The sequence below is a fragment of the Arvicola amphibius genome, chromosome 9 (genome assembly GCF_903992535.2).
Source record: "Arvicola amphibius chromosome 9, mArvAmp1.2, whole genome shotgun sequence".
Taxonomy (NCBI): Eukaryota; Metazoa; Chordata; class Mammalia; order Rodentia; family Cricetidae; genus Arvicola; species Arvicola amphibius.
Window position 1 is genome coordinate 4,128,007 of NC_052055.2, and position 15,606 is coordinate 4,143,612.

At 40.5% G+C, this 15,606-nt stretch overlaps 1 protein-coding gene across 4 annotated transcripts in view; it reads right to left on the reverse strand.

Moving 5' to 3' along the window:
* The window catches only part of Rrm2b (ribonucleotide reductase regulatory TP53 inducible subunit M2B), a 35,472-nt gene that overhangs the window by 13,616 nt on the left and 6,250 nt on the right, over positions 1–15,606 (reverse strand). For 2 of the 4 annotated variants that reach the window (XM_038342604.1, XM_038342605.1), the window contains exons 2-5: positions 14,633–14,785; positions 6,564–6,680; positions 3,274–3,407; positions 2,526–2,620 (exon numbers count right to left, since the gene is read on the reverse strand). In XM_038342604.1, coding sequence (XP_038198532.1) covers positions 2,526–2,620; positions 3,274–3,407; positions 6,564–6,680; positions 14,633–14,785 — 499 coding nt within the window. Of the gene's footprint in view, positions 1–2,525; positions 2,621–3,273; positions 3,408–6,563; positions 6,681–14,632; positions 14,789–15,606 lie in introns of all 4 variants that reach the window. The other 2 variants (XM_038342603.1, XM_038342606.2) reach the window with 1 other exon arrangement.

Genomic DNA, 15,606 nt, shown 5'->3' on the forward strand with positions numbered 1-15,606 from the left:
CACTAAACAGATCAACCACAGCAAAGAGATAGGAACCCACACTGCCTGTTAATAACTTACAACATGAGAAAACTTCTAGTTTATCTTTATGAATGCCATTTAAAAAACTGCTTTGAAAAAAATGAAGAAATATTAATAAATAAGTGCTGATGAGTACTGTCAAAAGAATTATAGAAAACTTTCATGTGAATATAATAAATATTACAATATGAAATTAACTACTGCTTCATCTCATCCTTAATTGAGTATTAGTTTATGATACTTTTATCCTGCAGCTAATTATTTAGCAGACTATAATAACTGGCATCTTGAAGTATTAAAGTCATGCTATCTGGACAGTTATCTGTCAGAGAACTGGACTAAAGCAGGACATGGAGGAGAGCTGTCTCAACCATTCTGCGCATCTGGGCGAACGCTGAAGAGAGCGCCATACGGAACAGCTACAGAAGGCTGCTTCAGAGAGAATGAAGACTCTGACAAGGGGCTGGGAAGACAGCACGATTGGGGTTTGAATGCCCGGCATCCATGTAAAAAGCCAGGAGTGGCAAGCACACATGGAATCCTAGATCAGAAATGGATACAGGAGGACAATGGCACAGCTACCAGCTAAAGTACCCATGCTCTCACAGCAAATTCCCCCTCAGATTTCTATAAACAATCCCAATGAAACTCACTGGGCCCTCTCTCTCTCTCTTCCTGTCTCATGCACATACACACCACACACCACACACACACACACACACACACACACACACACACACACGGAAGGAGGGAGGGAGAGAGGGAGAGAGGGAGGGAGGGAGGGAGAGAGGGAGGGAGGGAGGAAGGGATGGAGGGAGGGAGGGAGGGAGGGAGGAAGGAAGAATAGTTCAGGAAGACATATCAGCTTCAGGCCTCCACAGGTACATGCACACACGTGTGCTTGTACCTATACAAGCACACGTACACACAGACACACACACACAGGAACACATACTCATGCACAAAGATTATAAGAGGTATATCATAAACTTTTGAGAATATATGTGAAATAGAAACAAGCAGGACACTCATTCTGAAAACTGCAGTGGAGGCAGAAGCTTCATGGTGTGTTTGGAGGGAAAGCGGGCTGTACTTTTTACATACAGCAGAGTCCACAGTGCAGGACACTGAATGCATAAATACTAGTTTTTGAGGTTACAGATGTAATTTTAAAACAAATACTAACAGTTAATATATCTGTCAATCTTAAACTGGAAAGCATGTTTTAATTTTAAAAAACTCAGATAATTAGAAATTCTTAGCTTTATAGGAACTGAATCTTCTTACAGCATAACACATAAACTTTAAAACAAAGGGATATTTTCAAAGGATTATGTTTAAGTTTTTCTTTTGCTAAAAAAACGATAGACTGTGAGATTTTAGAAGCAGGGAAAGGACAGCTGCCCTCCTTGTTCTTGCTTGGGGTAGCAGTTGGCAAGAAGTCTCCACGATGGTTGGGCAAAGTCCTGCACAAGGAAGAGCTGCCTTTGAATGTTGGGGTGCAGGTGGCCCTCAGAACTGCATGTCCTCTGCTGGCTACAAAAACAGGAAGTGTGCTGCACAGCAAACCATCCCCATACTGCATATCCTCTGCTGGCTATGGAAACAGGAAGTGTGCTGCACAGCAAACCATCCCCATACTGCATATCCTCTGCTGGCAACAGAAACAGGAAGTGTGCTGCACAGCAAACCATCCCCATACTGCATATCCTCTGCTGGCTATGGAAACAGGAAGTGTGCTGCACAGCAAACCATCCCCATACTGCATATCCTCTGCTGGCTACGGAAACAGGAAGTGTGCTGCACAACAAACCATCCCCATACCGCTGACTTCTAGTGCCATACCCGAAAAGGAGAGCTACCAATTGCCTAACCAACCTCTCCCTCTCCCTCCACTGTTCACACATGTACATACCATGGCACACACATGCCTCTGTCCCTCTACACAAAAATTAATGTAAAAGTATTGTAAGGCTAGGCCGAGTGACACATGCTTGTCCCATGCTCAGAAGGCTGAGGAGGAGAGCAGGTGAGTTAGAGGTCATTCCATCCTGAGCTACACACATCCTGAGACTCTGCCTCAAAAAAAAAAAAAAAAAAAAAAAAATCGGGGGGGGGGGGATGGTTTCAGCTTATCCAGAAGTATGTATGCATTTAACTTACCAGTGGAAGCTAAGCTTGGTACTGCAAACTGTTTCTTGTCCTGGTTGACTATACCAATCTTCAGAAACTAGATCTTTGTTTCCAAGACTGGTAGGACTTGACTTGCTTTATTCCTGGCGTGCTTTAAACCGGCACAAACCGGCGGTGACTGCAACTCTCTTGGTTGGGTTTCATTGACTTTTTAACTCGCCAGTGTGCATGCTGAGATCCTGCCTTCCTTACTGTACTAAGCCCAAGGAGCAGCTTACTTCACTTACACAGAGAGTCCGTGCGCTGGCGCACTAAAGCCCCGCATTCTGCTCTCACGCTAACCTGATGGCATTCCAGGTAATGCTACATACCGAACGTCGACTTTCTGTCGGCTATCCAGCGCAGAGCCCAGTCTGCCTTCTTCTTGACATACGGCATTGTCTCAATTGCATTAAACAAAAATTCCCTATAGAAACAAAAGACATCGAGAAAAAATTATTCATTTGTTTGTAACCCGGACTAAGGTTTAATAATCAGAGACAATGACTGTGACTCTTATGGTGCACTACCAAATAGAGTTTGTCTATATTTTTACATGTTCATAGTTATGAATACAGAAATAAAAGCAAAGCTCACGATTAATGGCTTGGATCTAAAAATATCATTGAAATGCAGATAATAAATTTATAAATACAAACAAGGGTTTAAAATGGTATTCATTATCTATCTGGTTCTATGACAGGTCTTTAACACATTATTGAGCAATAGAAAACTACACTCACAATCTTCCATGCACAAATAATATTTAATACTGTAGTTTTGGAATACATTCTACTTTCAATGTAAGCAAAAAGCTAAACCTTCATAAATAACTATCCTCTTCCCCCCCCACACACACACATTAATACCTTTTCTTTGGATCCCAGATGTGTCTATTAGTAAACTGTAGATCTCTGACACACACACGATTATACCTTTTCTTTGGATCCTGGATGTAAGTGTCTATTAGTAAACTGTAGATCTCTGACACACACACGGTACGGTAATACCTTTCCTTTGGATCCTGGATGTAAGTGTCTATTAGTAAACTGTACATCTCTGACACACACACGGTTATACCTTTTCTTTGGATCCCGGATGTAAGTGTCTATTAGTAAACTGTACATCTCTGAGTGGACGTTCTCAATGAGAATTTGAAAGCCATAGAAACAGCGAGCCTCTGGAACCTGCACCTCTTGACTGAACCGTTCCACCTACAGAAACACGGGGAACAGAGAGATCCGGTGAGCGGGCTATCACAAAGCGCTGGTCACACACTATGAGCATAATGCAACATCAGAACTCTCATTTGAAAATCTTTTGTCTTTTCTGGCAGTCAGGAAGCTGGACAGGAGGATACTGATCTCAAGACCAACCTTGGAAACATGATCTAACTGATCTTGAGATCAATTAGAAGGCTCAAGAGGTAAAGTTGCTGCCAAACCTAATGACCTGCAACCTCATGGTGGAAGGACGGGCTCCCCCATGTCCTCTGACTTACGACTTACACACACACACACACACACACACACACACACACACAAGTAAAATTTAATACTATAATATATTGGGGAAAAAGATGTCTGTTATACAACAAATAGGACACAAAAGACATAAATGTTTTTCTTTCTTTTCTCGTTGTTTCGTGGTTCTGAGGGTCAAACCCAGCATCTTACTCTATCCTAGTCTTTATGGGTCGTTTAAAGCAGCATCTTACGCAGTGCTGTAGTGTTTTACCTATGCCAGGCAGGTGCCCACTGAGCGCTATGCCCACAACTCCATGAACTGTGTTCCTGAGCAATGGGACAAATTGACCTTCTAGGTGGAAACACTGCCTATTGAACAGTAAATTTTACAACATTATCAAAAACAGTGATTTTGCTTTGTAAAGCTTTTTCCCTAATAGTGGTTGGATTCGTTAAAGTTCTTTCTGGCTCATTCTGGATGTTCTTACTTCTACTCTCCTTAACAAAAACCCATTTCTCATGACTGATCAGAACACGATTTCTTTTTTTAAACTGTTTTTATTGAGCTATATATATATATATTAACACTCTCCTCTCTTCCTCTCCCCTTCCCTTCAAACCTCTCCCAAGGTCCCCATGCCCCCAATTTACTCAGGAGATCTTGTCTTTTTCTACTTCCCATGTAGATTAGATTCATGTATGTCTCTCTAAGGTCCTCATTGTTGTCTATGTTCTCTGGGATTGTGAATTGTAGGCTAGTTTGTCTTTGCTTTATATCTAAAAGCCACTTATGAGTGAGTACATATGAAATTTGTCTTTCTGGGTCTGGGTTACCTCATTCAATATAATATTTTCTAGATCCATCCATTTGCCCACAAATTTCAAGATGTCATTATTTTTTCCCACTGTGTAGTACTCCATTGTGTAAATGTACCACATTTTCCTTATCCATTCTTCAGTCAAGGGGCATTTAGGTTGTTTCCAGGTTCTGGCTATGACAAACAATGCTGCTATGAACACAGTTGAGCACATGTCCTTGTGGCACAGTTGAGCAACTTTTGGGTATATACCCAAAAGTGGTATTGTTGGGTCTTGAGGTAGGTTGTTTCCTAATTTTCTGAGAAATTGCCATACTGATATCCAAAGCTGTTGTACAAGTTTGCACTCCTACCAGCAATGGAGGAGTGTTCCCTTTACCCCACAACCTCTGCAGCATAAGTTGTCATCAGTGTTTGTGATCGTGGCCATTCTGACAAGTGTAAGATGGAATCCCAGAGTTGCTTTTTTTTTAATTGTCAGTCAGCAAACTGGGGAGGATAAGCTAAGATGGGTCTTCAGTACTAAAGGTTTCTCTCTCTCTCTCTCTCTCTCTCTCTCTCTCTCTCTCTCTCCCTTCCTTCCCTCCCTCCCTCTCTCCCCCATTTCCTTTTGATATTTATTGAACTCTACATTTTTCTCTGCTCTCCTCTCTGACTCTCCCCTTCCCCCTTCAGCCCTCCCCTAAGGTTCCCATGTTCCCAATTTACCCAGGAGATCTTGTCTTTTTCTACTTTCTACTTTCCATGTAGATTATATCTATGTAAGTCTCTCTTAGTGTCCGCAGAGTTGTTTTGATTTGCATTTCTCTGATGGCTAAGGATGTTGAGCAATTCCTTAAGTATCTTTCAGCCATTTTAGATTCATCTGTTGAAAGTTCTCTGTTTAGGTCTGTATCCCATTTTTTTATTAGATTATGTGGTATTTTGATTACCAATTTCTTGAGTTCTTTATGTTTTGGAGATCAGCCCTCTGTTCTATGTGGGGTTGGTGAAGATTTTTTCTTATTCTGTAGGCTGCTGTTTTGTCTTATTGACCGTGTCCTTTGCTTACAAAAGCTTCTCAGTTTCAGGAAGTTCCATTTATTGTTTCTCTAAGTGTCTGTGCTAGTGGGGTTATATTTAGGAAGTGATCTCCTGTGCCAATGTGTTCAAATGTACTTCCCACTTTCTCTTCTATGAGGTTCAGTGTGGTTGTTTTTATGTTGATGTCTTTGATCCATTTGGACTTGAGTTTTGTGCATGGTGATAGATATGGATCTATTTCCATTCTTCCGCATGTTGATATCCAGTTATGCCAGCACCATTTCATAACATGTTTTTATATGAGGGGCAGAACCTAGATCTATGCAGAGCTGCAGGTGACTATTAAGGACATGTTCTCTATCAAGTTTGTTATTGGAAGAAAAAAATCAAGTTTATGAATTCTGTGAAATTTTGGATTTTGTTTCGCATTGCTGAGGCTAAAACTCAAGGCCTCTATAATGCTAGCCAGTGCTGTCCAGGGTCAGAGACATCTTCAGCCCCACACTGTATGTAGTTGTAATAAGTAAAATTTATGCTTGATTCCATAATATATTGTTAGTCATTTGACAGCAACTATCTTTTCCTCTGAAACTTCATGAGAAAAATAAACTCAGAAGTTAAACTTTGGTGTCTCGGGAGGCACCTTTACTGGGTAAGAATACTTGCTACATTAGCATGAGGAACCTAGTGCGGATTCCCTAGCACCCACATAAAAATCTGGGCATGTGTCTGTGAGCCTGTAACCCCAGTGCAGAGGTATCAGAGACAGAGGATTATTGGGGTTCTCTGGACAGTCAACTTACCCAAATAATGGTGAGCTCTAAGTTCAATGAAGGGACTTTTTCTCAGGGAATAAGGCAGAGAGCAACAGAGGAAGACAGTCAGTGTCTCCTCTGGCCTTTGCCTACACACACACACATACCTCAAATGTTTTTTAAATAGAAGTTGAGCCTCATCTAGTCTATTATCAAGGCATCTTTCTTTATTCAGGCAAGTTGATGGTGACCTTATTAACATTGTCATTCAAATACAAAATAGGGACAACAATAAAATAAAATCTTACCAAGTTTTCATTGACAATTCCATCACTGGCTGCAAAAAAGGCTAAGATGTGGGAGATAAAATACTTTTCATCCGACTTAAGCTTGTTCCAGTGAGGGAGGTCCTTTGACAAGTCAACCTAGGACAAACACACTCCAGTTGCTTTTCACTTGAAGAGTTTAGAAAAGTTTTTCTTTAAAGAAGAGCTATGTCAGAAAAAAATACATTAAAAATCACAAAAATCAAAATAAGATAAATGGTATGTTAACAATAATGTGCTATACTCAGAACATTTACCTAATTAGTACATTACAGCTGCTCTTGCCACACAGGAGGACAAGAATAAGTATACAAAACAGTATATATATTTGTTAACAGGAAAAAGTTTATACGCACGTGTGTGTTTGCATGCAAGTGTGTGTGTGTATGTGCACACATATTTTACAACACCATGATCCACACCCTAAACATATCCAGTAAAATTTGTTTAAACAAACAAAACAATCCTAGCATGTTCAAGAAAGTGGGGTGGGAGAGAGAGAAACGAGGAAAGAAGGGAAGGACATTTGAGAAGGAATTTGTTTTTTGGCTCATTGGCCAGGATACATTCTTAACATATTAAAATTAATAAAGCTAGTGGCATAGCACCAAGTTAATGAATGAACAAAAAGGAAAGAGAAAGTAAAAACTAGTCAAGTATATAAAGTAGCTATCAGCGGTCATTTTTTTCTGCAATAGTTAGTATATTATTAGTTAGATTCAGCACCTGCTAATCATAGCCTCTAAGCTACTGCTAGCTACTCTTTTTTTACTGAAAAGTCATTATGTCAGGAAGATAAACCTGGGTTTTAAGGCAGTTTATAGGGATGACTTTATGGTGGTTTGAATAGGAGTGGTTCCCAAAGACTCATGTGTTTGAATGCTTGGCCCATAGGGAGTGGTACTATTGGCCTGGTTAGAGGAAGTGTACCACTGTGCAGGCGGGCTTTGAGGTCACATATGCTCAAGCTACACCCAGTGTAGAATACAGTTCACTTCCTGTTGCCTGTGAATCAAGAAGTAGAACTCTTAGCTCCTTTTCTAGAACCATGTTTGTCTGCAGGCTGCCATGTCCTCTAAGATGATAATGTGAACCTCTGAAAATGTAAATCAGCCTCAATTAAGTGTTTTCCTTTATAAGAGTTGCTGTGGCCATGGTGTCTCTTCATAGCAATAGAAACACTAAGACTGGCTTCTTCTAGAATAAAAATACCTTTGAAAATGTTCATTAAAAGTATTCTTTGTAATACTTTTAATACTTTTTAAGAGAATAATGGAATCAAAAACTTGGCAAAATCCAAACTTTTCAAATTATCACTAAATGTACCTTACTGAGTTAGCTGCCTCTTGCTGCTATACCAAGTCACCACAGACAGGATAGATTAAAAAAAATCATTTATTCTTCAAGTTCTGGAAGCTGTAAGTCCAAGGTCTGGGTGTGTGCTGGCTAAGTTTACAACCAACTGACAAAGACAGAGTCCTTTTGGAAGAGGGAACCTCAACTGAGAGTGATACAGACAACAGAGGCCTGGCTTGTGAAGTTTCAGAGGGAAGTCTGAGAGTCCCTTAAAAAACTACCGGGCTGTACAGTATTTGAATTTGTTTCCTCGGTTTTAGCCGGAGCTGAAAAATCAGCTGTGGCTAATTAACAAGAGACCAGCACCACTAAAGAGAAACCTTTCCATTACCCGGACAATCAATGCTGGTTAGCTGGAGCTGAGAAATTAGCAGTGATTAAGAAGAGACCTGCAGCAGAGGATCCTAAGTCTGGAAATATTCCTGGGGACCATCATATAGAACTTGTGGTCCTGCTGGGACCAAGGCTGCCTCACATGCTGATATTCAAACTGGGTAGTACAAAAGTCCCAGGTGGTGCTGGTTTTGAGGGCATGAAGGCATCCTCAAGAGCAGCTGAAGCTTGGCATTGTGTGGCAGGCTAGAGTCCCTCGAAAGACCAGGCACTGCCACCAATGAAGGTGCAGCCTGAGATACAGTTGAAGCCCCAGGAAGAAGGAGTCATGGAAAGAAATGGAGCCTAGCAGCATCTGGCAGGGTTAGAGGCTCTGAAGAGAGCCAAAAAAAGGCTATGGGTAAAGGTGCAGCCCGGATACAGCAGCGAGCCCAGTGTGTAGGAGACGCCAGTGCCGTGGGATAACTACCAAGGACAGTAGAAGCTGTGGAGTGGAGCAAGTCTGTGGCTAGGAGATATATGTGTGTGGCAGAGGCTGGAGCAGAAATAGAGGGAAGTCTGAGAGTCCCTAAAAAACTACCGGGCTGTAGGGTATTTGAATTTGGGCCCTCTGGGAGAGCCCAATATTGTCAGTGAATTCCAGATGGCCAATGCTGAACTTTTTATACTGTTGGACTTGGATTTTGCTTTGATTGGTTGTGACTATGCCCTTGTTCTTTCCTGGTGACAGAGGTTTCTGTCCCACCTAGTCCTTCAGCCGTTCAGTCCCAAAAAATACACAAAGGCTTACATTAATTATAAACTTGTTCACCTATTAGCTCAGGCTTCTTATTAACTGATTCTTACATCTTAAATTATCCCATAATTCTTGTCTGCATTAGCCACATGGCTTGGTACCTTTTATCAGCAAGGCATTCTCATCTTGCTTCCTCTGTGTCTGGGTGACAACAGCAAACTCAGCCTTTCCTCTTCCCAGAATTCTCCTGTTCTCATTACCCTGCCTCTCCTTCCTGCCTTATCACCCTGCCTATACTTCCTGCCTGGCTATTGGCCAATCAGCATTTTATTAAAACCATACATTTGACAGATCTTTACAGGGTACAAGACCATTGTCCCACAGTCTGCACTCTCCTCTTGCAGTAAGAAAGAAACTTTTTTTTTTTTTAATTTTTAATGAGAGGCCACTGTTAAGAGACTTCATTGTAAACAGATTTCAAACTTTTGGAGAGACTTTGGAGCTTCAGAGAGACTTCAGATATTTTAAAGTGACTGAACCTTTTAAGTGTTTGAATTTGTAAAGACTACGGGATTTTTAAAAGTTGGACTGCTTCATATCATAATACTATTATTAATATGAAGGTTTGCAGAAGAACAAGAAATGGTTATGGTTTATTAGTAAAATGTTTGTGTCAACTTGACAAGAGGTCAATTGTGCTGGCTAGTGTTATGTGCCCCTTCCCAACATCATACTGGCCTGTGGGCAAGCCTGTAGGGTATTTTCTTAATTCATAATTGATGTTGGAGGGTCCAGCCCACCAGGAACAGTTCCACCCCTAGGCCAGTGGTCCTAGGTGCTATGAGAAAGCAGATTTAGCCAGGCAGTGGTGGCGCATGCCTTTAATCCCAACACTCAGGAGGCAGAGGCAGGCGGATCTCTGTGAGTTCGAGGTCAGCCTGTTCTATAAGAGCTAGTTCCGGGACAGGCTTGAGAGCTACAGAGAAACCTTGTCTCAGAAAAAAGAAAAAAAGAAAGCAGGTTTAGTAAGGCACAGAGAGCAAGCCAGTAAGCAGCCAGGTTCTTGCCTTGAGTACCTACTCTGACTTCCCTGCATGATCAACTACATGCCGTGAGATTAAATAAACCCTCTCCTCCCTAAGTTGTTTTTGGTCATGGAAACCCATGGTTTGTTGTTGTTGTTGTTGTTTTATGTGTACAGATGGTTTGTCCGCATGCGTGTTTTTTTGTATTCTGTACATGCTGGCTGCCCACAGAGGCCAGAAGAGTGTTAGATCCCATGGAACTGGAGTTACTGATAATTTTGAGTCACCATGTGAGTCCTGGGAATCAAACCTGAGTCCTCTAGAAGAGCAGCCAGTGCTCTTAACTCCTGAGTCATCTCTCCAGCACCCAAAGTAAACATTTTCAAGAAGTTATTTAGTTATTTAGAGGGTACCTTCTTGCCATATGGTCACAGGACAAAGAGAAAACTCCCTTCTGATATTTTTTTTATAAAGACATCAATCCCACTCTTGAGACCTTTACCCTTACTATCCTCATTACCAAATTACCTTCCATTGCCCAACCTCCAAACACCATCACACTGGGGAATAATGGCTCAATTTACGAATTCGGAGAAAACAACAGTGCATAGCTCTTATATTGTTTTATAAAAACAGTAATGTGACAAACACTTGAAATATATAACTGTCCTTTGTAAAAAAAAAAAAAAGAAAGAAAAAAACTCTGCTGGCTTTGATTCTTTAATTATTCTAACAAAATTTCTTCATGACCTTTCAAAAAACAAAAAGACCAATATTCTAACCTTCAGTCATTGCATCCTTCCTGAAACTCTTTCCTGCTATATTCTAAGTATTTTCTGGACACTCAATACAAGCCAGACACTAGGCTAAGCTCTAGAAATACAGTAAGATGAAGAGGGGAAATTCTTGTCTCCACTTTATAAAATATACTGGCAAATGCCAAGTTCCCTTCTACTATCAGCTCAACTTGGGTTAAATCAGATTTAAATCAGGTTAAATCTTTCCTGTTCTCATATACTATATTCCTGATATTAAATTTAATACTACAATATGTCTAGTCTGAAATATTAAATTTGCCTCTTTAAACACTGAGCTTTAAAATGCCCTATAAATTTTACTTATATTGTTAAATAATAATGGTTATATTTCCTTCTAGAAGTAAAATTCCTCGTCTATTTTATCTCATATGCGCTCATCCTCAATTTCACCACCTGAATAGTGATTCCAGACTTGCTGCTCCAGCTTTCGACCCTCACAGCTCCCTGGAGGCCCATGTGTTAAAGCAAAGGCTTGGTTGCTACCCTGTGGCAGTTACTATATAACTTAATTTTCTCAGGTATTTTTGTCATGGTAACAGAAATCTTAATATCAGGATTACCTGACTGGCTTTTAGAAAACTTCCAAGCCTAAACTTTGTCTTCTGAGTCAGGGCCTATTATTTTAGAATTCAACTACTGATTTAAAAACTAGAATATAGCCGGGCGGTGGTGGCGCACGCCTTTAATCCCAGCACTCGGGAGGCAGAGGCAGGCGGATCTCTGAGTTCGAGGCCAGCCTGGTCTACAAGAGCTAGTTCCAGGAGCAGGCTCTAGAAACTACAGGGAAACCCTGACTCGAAAAAACAAAAAAAAAAAAAAAAAAAAAAAAAAAAAAAAACAAAAAAAAACTAGAATATAAAGTTAGTTAACTATTTTTTACATAATTTATTTAATATGTGGGACTAAAAATATCTTTGACTTCCTTTCAAAACATGTATTTGAATCTTCCTGCAAAATCCATATCAACTTATGTTTTAATTTTTTAAATTAGTATATCTTGGTCATAAGACATTTATTATAGATTTTAAAAGAAGCAATTAATTTCCAATGAATTTTGAGAAACCAAATATCACAAGTTCCTTTTTTAAACATGACAAACAAAAAGACCAACTGCGTGCTCTACTGAACCATAGCTAACAAAACCTTTTTAAAAGCCACAGGCAGTAGGTAAGTCAGGTGTACAGACCATCCTGGACTACTATAAAAACACTGGGTATTTGTTTCAGATGGGTGTTTTGCTTCATATGTCAGCTACAATATATAACAATATTGACAGTATAACAAAGATATATAAATATCTGAAAATAGTGTAAAAGAAATTTCAGACATTGGTAGCTTTGAGTTCTAGGCTAAAATTTTCCCCATTCTTTTATGAAGTCACAGTTAACATTTATTTAGTGCTTATCAAATGTCAAATATGATTATAACTACTTCATTGATCCTCATAACAACCCAATGTGTCAGCAGCCTAATTTACCAGTGAGATGTGGAGGAAGATGAAGCCACTTCCACAGACAGTACATGGCAGAGCAGGATTTGCACTGAAGCAGCCTGGCCTCAGACCCTGCATTCTTCACAGGGTGTTAGTTCCATAGATCAGCTTGGTCTGTTTTCTAAACCACTTTTCATCTCTCTATCTATCTATCTATCTATCTATCTATCTATCTATCTATCTATCTATCTATCTATCTATCTATCTATCTATCATCTATCTATCTCTGTGTGTGTATGGTATGAGAGGTGTGTGCTATGACACATGTGTAGAGATCAGAGGAAAATTCAGGAGTGAGTTCCCTCCTTCCACTGTGGGTTCCAGGAATCAAACTGAGGCTACCAGGCTTGTTCATGAAGTGCTTCTGTCCAATGAGCCATCTTGTCTGCCCAGGTTTGGTCTCTTGACTGACAGGCATACAGATCTATTCACATAGACACAGCTATCCAGAGACAGAGATGCTGATGGGTACATACAGAGTGAGGGTACTATGTGCCTGTCATAAGCAATGAGAAATAATTAAATAATAAAGACAATAACTATATGTGTGTTTAACTAAACCATTCAGCAATCATTTGCATAAGTATTTTTTAAACCAGCAAGTACTGTCTAACCTATGTGGTGAGTTCACTCTGAAAGTGGAAAAAGTTACATTTATAGTAAGCAGCCAGTGGTTGCGCTGCTGCAGCAGCTGTGCTTTGCTAGACTGTGAACTTAGGCTCAAAGCTGCAGGCGCTGCAGGGCAGCCAGACTGCTCACACGGCCGCAGCTGGGTTCCATCAGACACCCGCCCCCAAAGCTATGTAGAAGGAATATGACAAACACCCTGGGTAGTTCTGTTTGTGTTTTTGCATATTGTAAAGGCAGTGTCACAGCTGAAATGCCCTTCCTAAAGGTAAATTATTGTGGTTTAGTTGGTGGTTTGTATTGACCTCTCCCTGTGCAGTTTCTGTTCTACACTTGTATAATAACAGTATGTAAAGTGTCTCCCTTCTACACTGTTAACAACTGCTTCAGCCTACCTTATAAATAAAGAACCACTAAGAAAAAACAAGCCAGTGAGGGTCCTTAAGGTTTTCACCCTTCCATTTTTGTTGTTGCTGTTTCTTGTTTTTCTGAGCCAGGGTTTCTCTGTGTAGCTCTGGCTGCTGGAAATCTGTAGGCTAGGCTGGCCTCACACTGGGGATTCACCTGTTGTCTGCCTCCACAGGGCCGGGGTGAAAGGTGTGAGCCACCACTGTCTGACTCTCATACTTCATCTTTTAAACAGCGGCTGCAATTTTGTTTATTCTGCTGACCATAAGTCTAAACTGGTGTTAGGACTGGCGAAATGGCTCAGCGGGTAAAGGTGCTTGCTGCCAAAGGTGAGATCACGTCAATTCTACAAACACATGCACACATAAATAAATGAGTAACTATAAAAACAAACAAATGAGCAAACAAAAACCAGACTTGTCTTATTTAGTCATAGCAAACTAAGAATCTATTTAAAAAGAAAAAAAATATGGGTAGACTGGCTTCAGGGATGGCTCACTGGTTAAGAGTGTTTGCTGCTCTTGCAGAGGACTCCGGTTCAGTTCCCAACACCCACATGACAGTTCACATCCACTTGTGACTCCAATTCCTGGGGACCCAACAATCTCTGCTGGTCTCTGAGAGCACTAGTAACACATGTGGTGCACACACACACATACACACACACACAGAGGCAAACTTATACACACAGAATAAAAATAAATAAATCTTAAAAAATAGAAAATGGCCTTCTGTTTTATATACTATATATTATATATATAATATACTATATATACTTCTATAATATACTAAAGGTAAAGGCAAAAGGATCTTGACCATGGACTAACATGGTCAGCCTTGGACTAACCTGGCAGAATAAGATGGCATTTCCTTGTACCAAGAAACTTATTTACAAGCCGGGCGGTGGTGGCGCACACCTTTAATCCCAGCACTCGGGAGGCAGAGGCAGGCGGATCTCTGTGAGTTCGAGGCCAGCCTGGTCTACAAGAGCTAGTTCCAGGACAGGCTCTAAAGCTGCAGAGAAACCCTGTCTCGAAAAACCAAAAAAAAAAAAAAAACTTATTTACAGACACTAAGCTAATTATGTTCAATTTAAGTTGATTAAAAATTAGTTATATTTATTATTAATGAGAACTAAGAATCTATATTAATTCTGAGCCATATCTTATTTAATGTTTCTTATGAGTAAAAATATTTCGATACCCTGTAAGGGAAGCACTGAACATACAGGGAGGAACACTGACGCAGCCACATACCTCTTCTGCGGTCCAGAAAGACGCCTGTGCTTGTTTATACATCTTCCAAATATCAGGGTACTGGATGGGAAAGATAACAAACCGGCGGGAACTCTTTCTCAGAAGAGGCTCTTCATTTGACCTCTCTGTGTTTTCGTTTGTATCTGAAGACAACTGCTTTAAAAAAAAAAATCAAAGTAAAAACACTTTTTTTTAATGTGGAAATTTCTCTTAAAACTTAAATATACGTCTGGGAAAAGTTGGGAAGATAGAACAGACTGGGGAAGCAGTCTGATGTACAGAATCCTTTTGGGTATCCAACCAGTGGGTAACTTCATAGTACTCTGGAGGCAGAGGCAGACAGATATATCTGTGAGTTCAAGGCCAGCCCGGTCTACAGAGTGAGTTCCAGGACAGCCAGAGCTACACAGAGAAACCCTATCTTGGTAAATAAATAAATAAATAAATAAATAAGCAAGCAAGCATGCAAGCAAACAAATAATTCATTAAAGTTACTTAAAGAACTGAGGACGAGTCGAGAAGGCATAGGTCTCGAGTAAAGAGGTGTGTAGGGTGTTGTGTGTGTGTATGTGCATCTATGTGTGTGGTGTGTATGCATAGGTGTGTGTATGTGGGTATGCAGTATACACATGAGCAGTGTGTGTGTAGGTGTGTGGATGTAGGTGTGTGTGTGTGTGTGTGTGTGTGTGTGTGTGTGTGTGTTAGGAGACCAGAAGTCACCATCAGGTTACTCCACTGAACCCTGAATCCCTGATTGGCTAGACTGGCTGGTCTAGCCATCAACCTATCTCTGCACCTACCCCCCAGTGCTGGGGTTAGAGATACATATCAATGCTAGATTTTAGTTGGGTGTTGGGAATCTCAACTGAGATCATCATACAAAGCAGACACTACCAAATGAACTATCTCCCTAACTCAGTCAACAAGGATTCTGAATCCATGTGGCCTATATCACTCTTTTAATTCTTTTAGAA